The 16,887-nt window shown below is 54.0% G+C and overlaps 8 protein-coding genes across 8 annotated transcripts; 4 read left to right on the forward strand and 4 right to left on the reverse strand.

Moving 5' to 3' along the window:
• Positions 1-247: 247 nt before the first annotated feature.
• J4E78_006044 (uncharacterized protein) lies at positions 248-836 on the forward strand (the record flags this gene model as incomplete). The annotated part of the gene is made up of 2 exons (XM_049366658.1): positions 248-349; positions 402-836. 2 exons carry the CDS (start codon positions 248-250, stop codon positions 834-836), a joined length of 537 nt encoding a protein of 178 aa, XP_049221364.1.
• A 1,341-nt stretch (positions 837-2,177) lies between these two features.
• On the forward strand, positions 2,178-4,570 carry J4E78_006045 (uncharacterized protein; the record flags this gene model as incomplete). Its single annotated transcript, XM_049366659.1, has 5 exons — positions 2,178-2,300; positions 2,357-2,426; positions 2,477-2,598; positions 2,646-4,390; positions 4,441-4,570. 5 exons carry the CDS (start codon positions 2,178-2,180, stop codon positions 4,568-4,570), a joined length of 2,190 nt encoding a protein of 729 aa, XP_049221365.1.
• Positions 4,571-4,972: 402 nt separating this feature from the next.
• J4E78_006046 (uncharacterized protein) lies at positions 4,973-5,251 on the reverse strand (the record flags this gene model as incomplete). Its single annotated transcript, XM_049366660.1, has 1 exon — positions 4,973-5,251. One exon carries the CDS (start codon positions 5,249-5,251, stop codon positions 4,973-4,975), a length of 279 nt encoding a protein of 92 aa, XP_049221366.1.
• Positions 5,252-5,514: 263 nt separating this feature from the next.
• Positions 5,515-6,729, reverse strand: J4E78_006047 (uncharacterized protein; the record flags this gene model as incomplete). Its single annotated transcript, XM_049366661.1, has 3 exons — positions 5,515-6,162; positions 6,261-6,467; positions 6,595-6,729. The coding sequence occupies 3 exons, from the start codon at positions 6,727-6,729 to the stop codon at positions 5,515-5,517; spliced, it is 990 nt and encodes a 329-aa protein (XP_049221367.1).
• Positions 6,730-7,470: 741 nt separating this feature from the next.
• MBF1 (multiprotein-bridging factor 1) lies at positions 7,471-8,039 on the reverse strand (the record flags this gene model as incomplete). The annotated part of the gene is made up of 2 exons (XM_049366662.1): positions 7,471-7,782; positions 7,878-8,039. 2 exons carry the CDS (start codon positions 8,037-8,039, stop codon positions 7,471-7,473), a joined length of 474 nt encoding a protein of 157 aa, XP_049221368.1.
• Positions 8,040-8,991: 952 nt separating this feature from the next.
• On the reverse strand, positions 8,992-10,218 carry TIF34 (translation initiation factor eIF3 subunit; the record flags this gene model as incomplete). The annotated part of the gene is made up of 3 exons (XM_049366663.1): positions 8,992-9,428; positions 9,480-9,953; positions 10,155-10,218. The coding sequence occupies 3 exons, from the start codon at positions 10,216-10,218 to the stop codon at positions 8,992-8,994; spliced, it is 975 nt and encodes a 324-aa protein (XP_049221369.1).
• A 1,111-nt stretch (positions 10,219-11,329) lies between these two features.
• On the forward strand, positions 11,330-12,876 carry J4E78_006050 (uncharacterized protein; the record flags this gene model as incomplete). Its single annotated transcript, XM_049366664.1, has 2 exons — positions 11,330-12,010; positions 12,058-12,876. 2 exons carry the CDS (start codon positions 11,330-11,332, stop codon positions 12,874-12,876), a joined length of 1,500 nt encoding a protein of 499 aa, XP_049221370.1.
• A 618-nt stretch (positions 12,877-13,494) lies between these two features.
• Positions 13,495-16,376, forward strand: J4E78_006051 (uncharacterized protein; the record flags this gene model as incomplete). Its single annotated transcript, XM_049366665.1, has 2 exons — positions 13,495-13,618; positions 13,675-16,376. The coding sequence occupies 2 exons, from the start codon at positions 13,495-13,497 to the stop codon at positions 16,374-16,376; spliced, it is 2,826 nt and encodes a 941-aa protein (XP_049221371.1).
• Between the last annotated feature and the right edge of the window lie 511 nt (positions 16,377-16,887).

Raw genomic sequence — 16,887 nt, forward strand, 5'->3', positions numbered from 1 at the left:
GGGCGCGATCCCTGGGGTCAATCGGCGAGCGCGGCGCTATGGCGCATGCTGGGGTGGATGCCGTCCTGATTGCTGGCTAGGATACCAAGTGACGCTCGGTATATAACACTTGAGCGCCCTAGCCTTTTGGTTCAGTCAAACTCAAAGTCCAACAGAGCAGCAACTACCAGCCTTACATCAAGACCCTCGACCCCCAATACAATCAAAAACACCACCCATCGGAACATTCTACCTACCACCAGCCAACATGTATCAAAACCTTGGACGCACACCCAACTGGGACACTTGCTTCAACCAACTCCAACTCACTGAGGAGAACCTGCAATTACACACCGCTACACACAAGAAGGTATGTCTTGACTTGAGAACAGTTCATTAGTTCACTGCTAACAATGTTAAAGGTTGACAGCGCTTGTCAAATGGATGACCAACTCTACTACCGATACGACGGTGACTTTGCCGAGTCAGACGACGGCAATGTCGAAAGCCAAAGAGAGACCATCGCCTTGAGGAGAGCCGCGTCACTGGAGGTTTTGAAGGCGTACGGTGGATGCTTCGCTTCCGGCTTCCTCGCTCTTCAAGAGCCCCTCCCATCACGACCAAAATCCAAGCTCAGGTCATACGAGAGCGCGTACAGCGTCGACATGTCAAGAACCGCCTCAAACGCCACATCACTCGAGACAGCCTCAACTAGCTGGAGTAGCAACATCGACACGCCACGACCAGACTCATCAACTCTGGGCGTACCCGTGCAAGAAATGGAGAAGGGATCGAAGTGGAGCTGGAGAGGCATGAGGAGAAGCCGAAAGCAGGCAGCAAAGAAGCTCGAAGTTTAAAAAAAGTCATCTATTAACGTCGGCCAGCTGGTCTTGCATTTTGTTTGTCTGCTTGCGTGTTAGCGAAGGCGTTGGGGTTTACGGATACCATTCAAGACTGCGCAACCATCTCTTTTGTCACGATGCCAATGGCCGAACTACTCAAAATTCTACGAAAAAGCACGACTTTGCAGTGTATAATGTATATATCAACAAAAGACAGACTCGACGAGTCGTTTGACAACCCCCACACTCTCCTACCTTGCAACTTGTGTGCTTGTGCAGTGCTTCTGGTAGGCATCCGAAGACCGGCCGGCGTGCAGACGGCCGAGCTTGGAGAGCCGGAAGTGAACATCAGACGGAAAAAGTCGCATGTTCGATGAGATTCGGAGACGGCCATCAGCAGATGCAGCGCAGGTCGACGGACATCTAGATCTGCTGACCTGATGGGGTAATATTAGGCGACAGCCTCAGCTGGCTCCCGAGCTATGAGTAAGAGGGAGAGTAAGTTCTGTTCGGAGGTCACGATGGAGTTGCGGGTGTACTGTAGTGCGGACTGCTGGCTCCCGTGGGGGAAGGCCTGCAGGCTGACGGACACGCAGCGCCTGACCCCGGCAACCGAGCCAGTCACAGCAGGCGCGTCGCTCGAGGAAGGTGCGTCCGGAGTTAGGCAGGAGAAAAACAAAGGCGGCGCACACAAGGCATTGAAGCTCAACAGATGAGATTCGAAACACGCTGATTGTCGAGCGAGGACATCGTGCCATGACGTACTGGTGGGGCACGATGATGAGGCGGCCAAGGTCGGCGCGCGCGTGCAAGTCGCGACGGTGATGAGGAGGACGAAGTACCCCAGGGGTTCGAGGCAGCACGGGGCCTTTTGGCAGTCTTCGCTCAGCATCATCATGCCGCCTGGCTGTGGCATTGATAGCAGTCACGCCGCCTGCATCTGGCACGATGCAGCTGCTTCACCGCCTGGTCTGTCATTGCCTATCGTGATAGCAGACCCACCACTGACGCCTGCTGCTATGCCCTTCTGCTGCCATCGGCGGACCTGCCGGCCTTGCAGCGCTCAAAACTGCTACCTTCGCCCGTTGCATATCCATCTTTTCTCTCCAGTCCTACGCTGCACCCGCCACCTAGACTAGCACTACCAGCATATCGTCGTGTGACCGCCGCCCGCCGCTCCCTAGATTCTGAAGCATCTTGATACAAAGGTGCCGCCCCACCCCCACCCTCGCCGTCAACCACCCTCGTAGCTAACGCTGGCCAGTACCTACGCCATACATAGCACATCTTCATCACCACAACACCCATTACCACCACACCCCCTGACTGGTGTCGTCTCCCCACCGCCCCCGTAGCATGAGCTCGCAATCTTCCAAGCCCCGCCGAACCTCGACTGTTCTCGACCCATACGCTGCACCGCACGTCTACTATGGCGAGAGTCACTCGAAGAAGCATGCCAGAGCCAGGACCTACTCAGCCGTGAGTACCGCGCTCCTGCCTTCTTCGACTGCTATGACGAGGCTAATTGAGTGCAGAACGTAGACAATTCCACGCGTAATGCTCCATTGGCCGAGGGCGCCATTGCTGGTCGCCGTATCAGTCACGGTACGTACCTTCCACCGCACCCACGCCGCGCCATTGGCTAATAAGACCAGATGAAATCTCCCTGCAGCCTCGCCGCTTCAAGATAAACGTCGAGGAGACGCTCCGCCAGCTTCTCGACCGCGAAGATTCCGACGGCAACTACCAGATCACGATCGACGACAAGGGTCCCAAGGTACGATGCTCTGCAGTAACACGGAGAGCATGGCTGACAATACACAGACCATTTCTCTTGGTACGCTCGGCTCCAATGCCTTCAAGAAGCACGACGTCCGCGGCACCTACATGCTCTCGAACCTGCTCCAGGAGCTCACCCTCGCCAAAGACTACGGCCGCAAGACCATTGTGCTCGACGAATCGCGATTGAACGAGAACCCCGTAAACCGCCTGAGCCGCCTCATCCAGTTCTCCTTCTGGGACGGCCTCACCCGCCGCATCGATGGCTCCAACATTGCGAAGGTCGGTGTCGACCCCAAGGACTGGACAGACGACCCACGTCCGCGTATATACATTCCTCAGGGCGCGCCTGAGCAGCACGAGTACTACACCCGCATTGCTCGCGAACACCCCGAAATGCGTCTCGATGTCATCTGGCTGGACAAGGACTGCGACAACGACGATTACGTGCGCGACTTGAACAAGGCACCCGGCCTGCTCGCCATTGCCATGGAGGAATGGATAGATCCAGAGACGAAGAAGAAGGACCTGAGAGGCCTGCCTTTCGTCGTTCCTGGTGGCCGTTTCAACGAGCTTTACGGATGGGACAGCTACATGGAGTCGCTTGGTCTCCTCGTCAACGATCGCGTCGACCTGGTCAAGTCCATGGTCATTCACTTCTGCTTCTGCATCAAGCACTACAACAAGATTCTCAACGCGAACCGTACATACTACCTCTGCCGCTCCCAGCCACCGTTCCTCACCGACATGACTCTGCGATGCTATGAACGCATCAAGCACGAGCCTGACTCCAAAGAATTCCTGCGCAACGGTATCCTTGCTGCCATCAAGGAATACCACTCGGTTTGGATGAGCGCGCCACGCTTAGACCCTGTCACTGGACTCACCAGGTACCGACCTGGCGGAAGAGGTGTGCCACCCGAGACGGAAGCCAGCCATTTCCACCACGTCTTGATGCCGTATGCCGACAAGCATGGTATGACATTTAAGGAATTCGTCGATGCATACAACAACGGAAAGGTCAACGAGCCCGAGCTTGATGATTATTTCCTACATGACCGCGCTGTGCGTGAATCCGGACACGACACCTCCTACCGTCTGGAGAGGGTCGCAGCAGACCTCGCCGTTGTTGACGTCAATGCGCTGCTCTACAAGTACGAAGTCGACATTGGTCGATGCATTCGCAACCATTTCAACGACAAGCTCGAAATTCCAGAGGGATTCCGCACTGGCGACATGAAGCCTGGTCATATTGAGACTTCTTCCACATGGGAGCGCCGCGCTAGAAAACGCCGCGTTAATGTGGACAAGTATCTCTGGGACGAGGAGGCAGGCATGTACTTCGACTATAACACTGTCAAGCAAGAACGCACCGGTTACGAGAGTGCCACTACTTTCTGGCCCATGTGGTCCGGTCTCGCCACTCCGCGTCAAGCTAGCATTCTTGTCGAGAAGGCTTTGCCTAAGCTGGAAGCCTTCGGAGGACTTGTTTCGGGTACAGAGAAGTCGCGCGGCAAAACTGGACTTGACCGCCCTAATCGTCAGTGGGATTATCCATTCGGTTGGGCGCCGCAGCAGATGCTTGCCTGGGTCGGTATGCAGCGATACGGCTACGATGCGGAAGCCCAGCGTCTGGCCTACCGCTGGCTCTTCATGGTCACCAAGGCATTTGTTGACTTCAACGGCGTTGTCGTTGAGAAGTACGATGTCACAAGGAAGATTGATCCTCACAAGGTTGAGGCCGAGTACGGTAACCAAGGCAGCGACTTCAAGGGTGTTCCTCGCGAAGGGTATGTTTCTTCTCACATCCGTTTACTAGTTCATGGCTAACACGTCACAGCTTCGGATGGGTCAACGCAAGTTACATCTACGGTCTCACGCTCCTCAGCGCACACCAGCGTCGTGCTCTCGGTGCTTTGACCGATTGGGACAGCTATGCCAAAGCCATGGAGGACCTCGGCATGATGTAAAACGACTCCCGCTTGCTTTGTTACGAGTTCACGAGATGCATCTGCATGAGATGTTGGGTCTGCTTCGTTGTTCGTATTAGAGGCGCAGTGGAAAATGAACCTGGGTTGCGTTCAAGAGGTTTGTCCGCCAGTCTGTATAGGGATGGGGTGGACATATCAGCACAGCACGTGTATTGTTTGCAGGAGGTGAAACTGATGGGACTTTTCGGTAAGGTACCAGGAGTAGATCTCGGCACGATGGCTTAAGCTATACCTATGATCAAATGAAACACATCATCAACTGTCCATTGTCTCGCTTGGCTTCACCGGTAAGGGTTCATTTCATTTCACGTCTGCATGAGGATTACAGTACTTAACAGGAAATGATTCGAGTTCCCCGAGCATTTCGTTCAGCCTTTCCGTCTAGAGATTGTGTGGGTCTCCTTCGTATGGTTTCTGCGACTCAATCGATGCCTTGTTCCGCGCCTCGCTCTTCTTCTGCTCCTCAAGCTTGGCCTCGTCCTTCTTCTTGAAATCCTCTACCAAAGTCTCAAGCTCGGCAATCCTCTTCTGATCCTCTTCACTCCTATCATCAAGCGGCACGTGATGATCAGAATACGTGTTCCAGAGGATGTCGTACTTTGTCTTGAGTTGATCGAAAGTCCAAGAGAGGTCTCGTTTGATAGGCGGAGTGGTGGACATTTTCTGCTGCTGAGGAATCGGTAGATGGTAGTTGATGAGACGGGGATATGAGAGCAGACTGTGTTCTTTATGTGCTTTCGCTAATATTTGTGCTATCATGACAAGCAGTGCGTCGTGGATTACACGCGTGAAATAGCAAACCGTGAACAATCGATTCGGTTGCGATGAGGTTATCAGATCAGACTACCCTAGACGTCACCAATCAGAGTATAGGAGTGCCGATCCTCTCATTCCTCAATCTGCTTCAGAGCCCCTTTCTGATCCTACTGAGGAGGTCCATCACACAATGGCGGCGAAGCACTAGGTTCCTTAGGTGGCACCTCCCTCTTCCCCTGCACCCTATCCGCCTTGACGAAGACAGGTATAACACCACCCGTCTCAAGCGCAAACGTCCTGTGCCCAAGCACCTCCAGCATACTGCCAATCGCCCCCGAGTGACTAGTAAAACTCAACCACACATTCTCATCGGAAGCGAAAACATCGTCCAGAAACGTGGCTAGACGGTACCGTCTTGCGGACCTCGGTTCCCGGTATCCAGCCTCCCAGAGAAGATCTTCGTTTGAGAATCCGGATTCAAAGGTGAGAGGTGGATCCGTGAAAGTGGCCTTGATGTGCGCGGCTGTGCTGCGGCGGTCGCACGTGTGTACGCCGAGGGCTTCGCGGACGAGCTCTTTGATGAAAGGTTTGTAGGGGTGGGATGACGGAAGTGGAAGGGACTTGAAACTTAGGTTTGCTGTTTCGATCGTACGGGTTAAGGGCGAGACGTAGTAAGTTTGTGGGGGTGGAATGCCGAGGGGTAGTTGTTCGGCCCATAGCTTGTTCACGGCGAGAGCTTGGTCTTGGCCTACAGTGGTGAGGTTTGCGTCCGCCCAGGTTATGCCGTCGTAGCCGTCGAGGGCGGCGTAGTAGCACTTGGTGTTTATGTTAGCATTATGTCTCCTTGATAGCATATGTCCGTAGAGGAATGATTCACGAAAAGAGAAAGTGTTGCGAGGCGGATTAAACTTACGTCCCACGCCTTTGTCCCATACTTTGTCTCTGCAACGTTATGCCAACCCTGACCATGACGGCCCAGAAAGAGTACTTTGTAACTCTCACCCTCTTTCTTCGTGGATTCCAGACTAGCCACATATTCCTCAAGACGCTTCCATTGCTTCTCTTCGCTGTCATCTTCTCCCGGGTAGGAACGGTCGATCAGACCAAACTTTTGCGTCTTCTAGTAGGAATGTTAGCCAGCTTCTTCGGATCCCAAATTGAGGGGACGTGAATGAAGAGACGGAATGACTCAATCCCGCAAGTACGTAGTTGCGTGTGAAGCTTGGAGAACAAGGAATTGAACATACGAAATCGAAACTCTTATCATCAGTCTCATCTTCGCTCTGCATGAAAACGCCCTTCTGCACCGTGTACTTGAAATGGTAGTCCAACGCCGGCTCTGCCGGAACAGGAACCGTGGAAGTGTGATCTGTAGTACTCATACTGAAGTAAAACAAGAAGATGAGGAGGATAGAGAGAAAGACGATGGGTCTGGGAGAGGTTAGCGCAGGCACTCTCGTAGGAAAGTGCGCAGGTGAATTTGGAAGGCGCAGTAGGGCTGAAATAGGCAGGTCGTTTACATGGGGATGCCGACACCACAGATTCTTGTTTTGTGCGAGTATGAGGGTATGAGCATAGTATGGGAGGGTCTCAGACTATCATGTTGTTGCTGTGTTGTGAAGGTTGGCGACGGTCTTGATCGTAACGGTGAGTCGCTAGCTAGCACGAGCCAATCATGTACTTGGGCCGCATCACGATACACATGTCGGTGCACTCAAATCTGTCTAGCATCGGGGTCTAAGGGGTGGAGATTCGCTCGCCGCCTACAAGGATACAACTGAGAGGTTTAGTGCAATACTGCACATCATGTAGCTTCGATGACGTCAATTGCATGTTCAGAGACAACGTATTGCTTGCGCGTAGATCGTAGTTTTATCTAGTGTCTACAGCTGCTCAATGAGACTGAGCTACAAAGCCCGCGCAATACAGGCTAGGCCGTAGCTATCGTACGCTGTCCACCATTGTGGTATTCTACCGTGATGTCCATCAAACGCCCATCCCAAGCCCGCTAATTCAGAAGAGACTTATCGCAGCCGAAGCCGACTTTTGGAAGCGGAATGCATCGCAAAATCGCAACCTGAGCGTGTCCTTGCGCCCGGTCTGCGACCTTAGCAATGACCCGCTCATTTCTTCTTCGGGAACTTGGGCTGCCCCATCTTGTCACCCCGTAGGATGACGTTAAGCACGCGTTCCATGTTTCCTAGCAGCTTCTGGTCTGGTGTTGCTGTGCCGCGCTCAAAGTCTGCGATGATGGTGGGTGTGCTGTTGCACTTTGTAGCCAGATCCTTTTGCGTCATAGTTGTGCCCTTGTCGTTCTTTGCCTCGGAGCGCGCCTTAGCGATGGCTTGGCCGACGGCGATACCAACGGTCTTGGGCTTGACGATGTCATCGGAACGGTCGACTTTGGTGAGGCGTTGGCCTTCTGACGAAGCTCCCTGTGGCTGGTCGGTCAGTATTGTTTTGAGCGAACTTTTGGGGATCACGAAGAACGAAGTTGTTAAGCTAAGTTGGACGTGTAAGGAGTACTCACGGCGTTGGCAGAAGCGAACTTCTTCTCTGTGGCGACGATACCGCCGCTACGTTGGGCAGCGTTTAGAGCTGACTTGCCCTTGACTACGGTTTCGCGGGGTCCGGCGGCGCCGCCACGAGTGCGGCTACCGATCTTGGTAACGGAGTTCCAGTCGTCAGACATCTTGAATGTGGTGTTGAAGAGTAGAGGGTGGGGTTGTGGTTGTCGGGTGCGGAAGGCTGAGTTGGGCGCAGATGTGGGGTGTCCTCTTGAAATGGATACTTGCGCGTCGATGGATTTGTCAGTCGGCGAACGTGGAGATGAGGAAATGTAATGTGGATGTGAAGGGCTTTGTAGTAGAGAGGATCGAGCTTTTGCTTATGTAGAGGCCCAAAGAGCAATGTGTGAGCGCGATGAGTCGGAGCGGCAGGTGAGGTCACCGCCACGCGCTAAACTCGCTTAGGACAGGGTCTCTCGAAGCTTCCATGATCGCTTCAGCCCTTCAATGTTCTTCCGCCCTTCTTTCACCGAATAATCACTACATTCAACGTTCGTTTACTATGGCTAATACGAGCGCACTCATTGTGTGTCACAGCTCATCGTTGCCAGCTACCAGTCCTCCAAGCCAGCCGCTGTGTTTGGATCATAGGTCGTTGACAAATATTTTTCTTTCGCGTCTCACATTGCGCTCGACGGAGTGAGCAGCATCGACGCGTCTTTATCCTTTGGTACTCTGTGTACCTACAACCTCTTCAGTATACGTCGTCCTTCCTTCTCGATGATGGACTCGTTTGTCAAAAGCAGGAAGATCAGCTACCAACCCGTTCCAAGCCCTTTGCTTGTACTTTTGACCGAATGCTTGGGTGTCTGCTCCTTATGGGCAGGCGCTGGTGCTTGGGGCGGGACATATATAAACACAATGGAAATGTGCATCAGCATATTGCTTGAAGTTTTCATTGATGAGGTACATGTGCTAGGACGCTTAGATAAAGTGTCTATATGTGCCCTGATCGCTCATGAACTTTTGACAAAGGCTCGTCTAATCTTGACAAGCACCCAACCCGACCGCCGGAACGCCATTGCATGCATGCAGCCATATTGAACCATATCAACCATTCTTCGTGAGGTCGTACTATTACAAGTTCGACTGCGACTGCGCGACCTCCCGCTCAACCTCGTACATGAAGTCAAAGTATGGCTTGTCGAAGTGGTGCACACGCACGTAACCGTCTTCTCCTCCACTGCAGTAGCTGGTTCCTTGTGGGTGTACGGCGACGTAGTTGAGGGGACCGAAGTGACCACGCACACGGCCAATCTCCTCCATGAAAATCTTGTGGTAGAAACGGGCCTCGAATTTTCCTTGACGTGCCGAGGTTGTGGTGACGTCCATGGCTGCTTGTCCTCCACCAAGAATAACGTAGTCCTTTACGGGTGTGATCGCGGCGGAGTTGAGGGGTGTGTCGGCAACGTATGATTTGAGGACGTTGAGCTCTTCGACGTCGACGAGCTTCGCGGTCTTGTCCTTGCTGGCGGTTATGAAGTAGGTTCGGTCGGGAGCCCATTGGATGTCGGCTGCGCATTGTTAGCTTCCATTCCAGCCAAAGAGGTGTGCATGACACTCACTGATTTGCATGTCTGGCTCATGAACGTCGTAGTTGGAGCTGAGCAGTTCTCCAGTCTTGCCATCCCACTGAGTTATCGAGCCGTCTTCGTGTCCGCTGATGATGTATTTTGCGAGGTATGAGAAGCCAGCGACTGTCGCCTTGGACTCGTCGCATACGATCCTGAGCAGCTGCTCGTCCGACTGTTGCGCCTCCGGGTCGGGGTTGATGGGGTAGACGCAGATGGTGGAGAGATGTCCTGATCGCTTCTCGGTGACACCAAGTAGCTGTCTGCCGTCTGGGGAGAACTCGCAGCGCTTGATACTGGTGTTGAATTCCCAGGTGTGGAGAAGCTTGCCTGTCTGCACATGCCATAACCTCATGGTGTTGTCTGCTCCACCGGTAGCCAGTAGCTCAGAGGATGGGTTTACGTCGACCGTCCATAGCGCTCCCTGATGTCCGTGGTATGTTCCGATTCGCTCGCCGTTGTGTGAGTCTGCACCGCATCAGCTTCTATTCGCATTCCTCTTGTACATGTTGTTTACTAACACCAGGCGCAAACGACGTGGTCCTACAAAAATCAGTTTCCGCGCCTCAGAAGACCGGGAGAAAAACGTACCTTGGATACGGAGAAAATGATATCTCCATCTGCGTTGTACTGTATGCCATTAGTTTCCTCGTCCCCCATCCTACGCACGGCGCATGCGAACCTTGACTTGCGTGAGCGCACGCTCGTGACCGGAGAGAAGAATGGGCCTCATGTTTGTGGTGCGTGTGTGGAGGCGGGGTGGTGTGTCGGCTTATATGTGGCGGGCGGCGTCTCGAAATTTGGGTGACTCTTGTGCATATCGACGTTCAGCGGGCGAAGTGGGCTGCTTGGCGCTAGCCGACTAGCGGCTTTGTCCCGCAACCATAGATGAACCGCTGTGCTGAACATCATCTCTCCGCATTGACTCAGCTGTTCATTACGCAAGCCTGGTGACTATGCATACTGGATATTGGTAGGGTCCATGTCCGGCTTAACGATGCTTCCGGGGGTGACTCACAGCAGACCATCTCCGCCTCCATGTATTCCGATATCAGCAAGGGGTTAGCTGTGTTATGTACCAAGGCACAGCCTTGTGACTCATAGCGTGAACGGTTCGCAAGTTGGTAAGATGTTTTCGTTTCTTGGTAATTGAGCTGGTAAATCTGATTTTGGTGAATCTCGTCAACTCTTCACGACTGTCGATTTCAGAGTCATTGTGTCCGTTTCTGTTCGAATCATTCATCCCGACAACACTCCAGCGTTCTAATGACTTCGTTGGAACTCTGGAACAGCGTATAGTACGAATACTAGCGCGCTTTTCCCGCGCTTGCAGTATTCTGAAGCTCTCGTCTCCTCAAAATCACCATCGATGCTCTCGAAAGAAATACTTGTATTGACACCGAGTTCCTAGACTGATGATAGTCGAGAGCCTCAAAGGTGTCAACATGTTGCAGACTGCGATCTCATCAAGTCTACTGGTAACTGTGCTACTGTCAGTCCAAATACATACGCGCAGCGCTGTTTCTCCCCTTAGCCTATCGTGTGATCCTTATACTTTTCACTGTCATCTTCACTTTCACTGACGATGCTAATGTCGCGCTTTCCGTTTATTGCGAGCGCAGTCTTGGCGCAAACGCGCTGCTCCTTCCACCTCGCGGTTGGCAAGCCCACAATACTCCAGCGCGACTTCCCAAATACGCCAAATTCGAATCGCGGATCTCGCGACCTCCTCATACAGGAAGGGCAACTGAACAGGTTTGCAGACTACATCAGCATGAAAATAAGCGAAGTAGCTGACCTGACCTTGATGTAGGCTCAAAAATCTTTAGTTCCCCACCTCCAATATGGCTTCTGCAGCGCTTCCTCCCTCTATCATTACAGCTACGCTAGGAAGACTCAGGCCTTTACCACCGGACAGGTACATCATGACCTTGGGTCAAGGCAGCGATCAGTTCCTCGGTACTCCCAACGGTTACAGCGCTACGTATCTACCACCCAGGCTGTTCCAAGCTGTCGGCGCAGGTCGAGGTCTTGTCAAGAAGATCACATGGGCCTCGTATGGCAGCAGACCCGAGTCTTGGTTCTTCGTTTGGGAGCCTGAAGACGGCACAACGCACTTCATGGTCGGACCTGATGTCCCATCGGCGCTGAAGTCTTTCATCCAGACAATCCAGGATTCCGAATACCTTCGGTCTGGTCTCCGCGTACAGCTCGGCGCCACCGACTCGTTCGTAGCATGGTCGGGTACGGTGTGGGCATGTGCGAATATCCCAATCCAGCTACAAGCCAAGCTACAAGAGGGAAGTTCCGCAACCCGTGAGGGTAACGGAATTATCAACGGCGAACTGAGGGTAGCCCGTACGCTAGATAACGTCCAATGGAATGCCAACGGGTCATACTATATCAAGAGCGGGGACCGTCATCTCTGGAACTTCGAGGCCAAGCTCATGAGCATTGAATGGAACAAGCTTTGGAAAGGTCTGGAAGGAGATGAGCGGATGCGCAAGATCAACGAGGAGCTCGCTGTGAGTACGCAAATGTGCTATTTTACATCGCGACTAACATGTCCCAGTACGTCTTCATCAACCCGCATGCGGAAAACGGCGAGACCTTCGTGTTCATCAAGAAACACTCGGTAGGACTGGACGCGCCGTTCGTTGTTGGCTTCGAGAGAGAAGCTATCCACACCAATCTGGAGCATACCAGCAACACTTCTACACCGAGCAGTTCCCGTTCCAGCACGGTCAAGGACAACGAGTCCGATGAAAACGAGCTTCCTGCGCCCGCGTTCGAACAGCGTATGCAGCACATACCGGGAAAGCCAGAGGAGCCTGTACCCTTCCAGTGGGCAAACGTCAAGAAGTCTGGGCGACCGCACAAAGCAGACAACTGGGAGGTAAAGCTTAGGAAAGGCGACAAGGTCAAGGTCATCCGTGACGAGGGTCGTGACTGGTTCGTTGCCATCGACCGGAAGGGTATCAAGGGTTATGTGCACGGCTCCTGGATCGAATTTGGCGACCTCACAGTGCACAAAGACCCCAAGGCAGTATACATCCAGTTTCAGCAAGACCTACAGACGCTCCTCACACCCGGTCAGCTACAGCAATTCCCAGCGATGTCAAGCTACGTCGACGAGTGCACTAGGCTGGAATGTCAACCACTTAAGGAATCGGTCTCGGTCTCTTCATTAGGCATCTGCTCTCACGATCTGTCGGCACTGCTGCAAGGTTCCGGTAAATACTCGTACGAGTGGCTTAAAGAGACACGGAATCTCTGGCACCCGGATAGGTTTGCCCGCTTTTGTCATCCAGATCATGTGGAAGGTCTTAAGCTCAAAGCGGAGCAGATGTTCGTCATGTATGGGATTCTGATGGATGCGACCAAGGCCTAGAGACTACATTGAGGTGTAGACATCCAAAGTGGGTGACTTGACGTCGATGTAGGCTCCAGAGTGGTCGGGTTTTCCCTAGGTTGACGTAGCTTTGTGAAATATTGCGGACCCGCAGAGTACAGTACATGAATACACAGGACAACCCAGGCGGAGAAGATGATAGCCACAGGCAGGATTGGTTTGGTAGCAGTACAATGAACCATGTTGGAGAAGTCGCGTTGCTTGTTTTGCCCGTTCGGACCTTAGCACCCTGAGTGGTACGTAATAACGCACGCGAGTCGCGGAGCAAAAGTTTGGCGTCGGCGGGTTCTGATCTTTTTCCGGGGTCCAGAGTGCTATCGGACGCGCCAGACTGAGTCATTGGAAACATACATAGAAATGCGTATCAACACGTCGCGCCGTGCATCCTAGACTTGGTAAAGATACGCAGACAGGATTGGTGAGACGATGAAAGTATATCCGATCTGCGGCGGACGCGTTGGAGTTCTCGCCCGTGGCTTTCCGCAAGCTACAGCTACCCCGCTGAGAAAATATTGGTGCTCGACTGCTCCCCGCCAACTATATACCGTCGTCAAGACTGCGCAGACCTCCAGGCACTTCTCCAGCACACGCTTCACCATGGCTGGACAGAAGATTGACGGCACCGCCATTGCCAAGAGCATCCGCGAGAGGCTCGGCCAGAAGATCAGGGAGAAGCAGGAGAAGAACCCGCGATACCGCCCGAGCCTGAAGATTGTCCAGGGTGAGTCGCATCCCATTGCGGCGGGCTGATAGAGGCAGAGTGCTGACACACGACAGTGGGCGACAGGTCCGACTCCAGCACCTATGTGCGCATGAAGCTCAAGGCCGCCGAGGAGGCCAACATCGACTGCGAGCTCGTCCATCTCCCCGAAGACCTCACCGAAGGCGAGCTGCTGTACAAGATCTACGAGTACAACAACGACCCCGCCGTACACGGTATCCTCGTCCAGCTGCCCCTCCCCAAGCACATCTCCGAGCACACCATCACATCCGCCGTCGCCGACGAGAAGGACGTCGATGGCTTCGGCATCCAGAGCATCGGTGAGCTGGCCAAGCGCGGCGGCAAGCCCCTCTTCACCCCATGCACGCCCAAGGGTGTCATGGTTCTGCTCGAGGAGGCCGGCATTGATATCTCAGGCAAGAACGCCGTCGTACTGGGACGCAGCGACATCGTGGGAAGCCCCGTCAGCTACCTGCTGAAGAACGCCGACGCGACCGTCACCGTCTGCCATTCGCGTACAGCCGATCTACCAGAGGTCGTTCGCCGCGCAGACATCGTCATCGCTGCTATCGGAAAGGCGCAGTTCGTCAAGGGAGACTGGCTCAAGCCCGGTGCCGTCGTCATCGACGTTGGCACCAACTTCATCCCCGACGACACCAAGAAGAGCGGACAGAGGCTGGTAGGAGACGTCGACTATGACTCCGCCGTCGAGGTAGCGTCGCACATCACCCCGGTACCTGGCGGTGTAGGCCCCATGACCATTGCCATGCTGCTACAGAACCTCGTCGACTCGGCCGACGCGACTTTCGACAGGCAGAAGAAGCGCAAGATCTCGGCCCTTCCCATCCGCATCGAAGACCCCATACCCGCCGATCACGAAATCTCGCGGAAGCAGCACCCCAAGCAGATCACAACCGTAGCGAAGGAGGTTGGTATCCTGCCACACGAGCTCGAGCCATACGGCGCAACAAAAGCCAAGGTCGATCTGTCCCTGCTGAAGCGACTCGAACACCGCCGCAACGGAAGGTACGTCCTCATCGCCGGTATCACTCCCACGCCGCTCGGCGAGGGTAAGTCGACCACCACAATCGGTGTCGCGCAAGCATTGGGCGCGCACCTTGGCAGGATATGCTTCGCCAACGTGCGTCAGCCCAGCATGGGGCCGACTTTCGGTATCAAGGGCGGCGCTGCTGGTGGAGGTTACAGCCAAGTCATCCCCATGGACCAGTTCAACCTCCATCTTACTGGTGACATTCACGCCATCACCGCCGCGAACAACTTGCTTGCCGCTGCTATCGAGACGCGCATGTTCCACGAGAACACCCAGAAGGATGCTGCTCTGTACAAGCGTTTAGTGCCAGCTAAGAAGGGCAAGCGCGAGTTTGTGCCCGTCATGTTCCGTCGTCTCAAGAAGCTCGGTATCGACAAGACGAACCCAGATGATCTGACCGAGGAGGAGATCTCCAAGTTCGCCAGGCTTGACATCGACCCAGAGACCATCACCTGGCGACGTGTGCTAGATGTCAACGACAGGCATCTGCGCAAGATCACAGTTGGCCAGGCGCCAACAGAGAAGGGCCAGACTCGCGAGACTGGCTTTGACATCTCGGTCGCCAGTGAGTGCATGGCTATCCTCGCGCTCAGCAAGGATCTCTCGGACCTCCGTGAGCGTCTTGGTAGCATGGTCGTTGCCAGCTCACGCGCTGGTGACCCCGTTACCTGCGACGACATTGGTGCCGGTGGTGCCCTAACTGCTCTGCTTACTGATGCCATCAAGCCCAACATGATGCAAACCCTTGAGGGTACTCCTGTCTTCGTTCACGCTGGTCCCTTCGCGAACATCAGTATCGGTGCCTCTTCCGTCATCGCGGATAGGCTTGCCCTCAAGCTGGCCGGTACCGAGCCCGATGAGGACCACGACGCCCAGACCGGATTCGTTGTGACCGAGGCTGGCTTCGACTTCACCATGGGTGGCGAGCGCTTCTTCAACATCAAGTGCCGCTCCTCTGGTCTTGTGCCCGATACTGTTGTCATTGTCGCAACCGTCCGTGCTCTCAAGAACCACGGTGGTGGCCCCGACATCAGCCCCGGCGCCCAACTGCCTGAAGTCTACCGCACTGAGAACGTTGACATTCTCCGCGCTGGTTGCGTCAACCTCAAGAAGCACATTGAGAACGCCAAGCAATATGGTGTCCCCGTCGTTGTAGCCATCAACCGCTTCGCCACCGATACCCAAGCTGAGATCGACGTTATCCGCGAGGAGGCTATCGCTGCCGGTGCTGAGGACGCCATCCCAGCCAATCACTTTGCGGAGGGTGGAAAGGGTGCTGTAGACCTTGCAGAGGGTATCATCAAAGCCTCTGCCAAGCCCAAGCCTGACTACAAGCTTCTCTACGACGTCAACAGCGGCACAGTACAAGAACGCATGGAGACCATTGCTAAGAAGATGTACGGCGCTTCCGCAGTCGAGTTTTCCGAGCTCGCCCAGAAGAAGGTCGACACCTACGTCAAGCAGGGCTTTGGCAACCTGCCCATCTGCGTAGCCAAAACACAGTACTCTCTGTCTCACGACCCCAGCCTCAAGGGCGCCCCAACTGGCTTCACCGTTCCCATCAGGGACGTCCGCATGGCAGCTGGTGCTGGATACCTGTATGCACTCGCAGCGGATATCCAGACTATCCCCGGTCTGCCGACTGCTCCCGGATACCTCAACATCGACGTCGATGTTGAGACCGGCGAGATCAACGGCATGTTCTAGACTTTGATCATAGGAAAGGTGGACAAACCTGAGTGAAGCGTTCAACAAGCTTCATTTGGAACGATCATGTATGATGAGACGACGATTGGCGTTCTTCGGCGCACTAGGCATGTTCAACAGCATCTGGGTGGGCTTCTTATTCAACACATATTGGGACGGTATGCATAGCGCTTGGTATGGCGTCGAATCAACTTTGACGGTTTCCTGTTTGGAAGGATGAATTATTCACATTGAATAGAGAAGCATACTCTGACTTTCACAAACATCAAGAGAAGTGCTGTCGAGATGGTTGATGTAAACTGCACATGACATACCCCACTGACCCAGCTGATTTTCGTAGATGCGCGCAAGCTATGCTGTGCAAGCGCGCTTGACTGCCACAGCATGTCCTGTTCTCGTGCGCAGGCAGCAAGCAACTCGCATTTCCACACTTATATGAGAGCTACCCGCGTACACATGAACCTGCCGTTCTTCCTCAAAACATCAGACATTCAGCAAGACGACCGACACT

The sequence above is a fragment of the Alternaria triticimaculans genome (assembly GCF_023758025.1).
Source record: "Alternaria triticimaculans strain BMP 0046 chromosome Unknown scaffold_8, whole genome shotgun sequence".
In the NCBI taxonomy this organism is placed as follows: domain Eukaryota; kingdom Fungi; phylum Ascomycota; class Dothideomycetes; order Pleosporales; family Pleosporaceae; genus Alternaria; species Alternaria triticimaculans.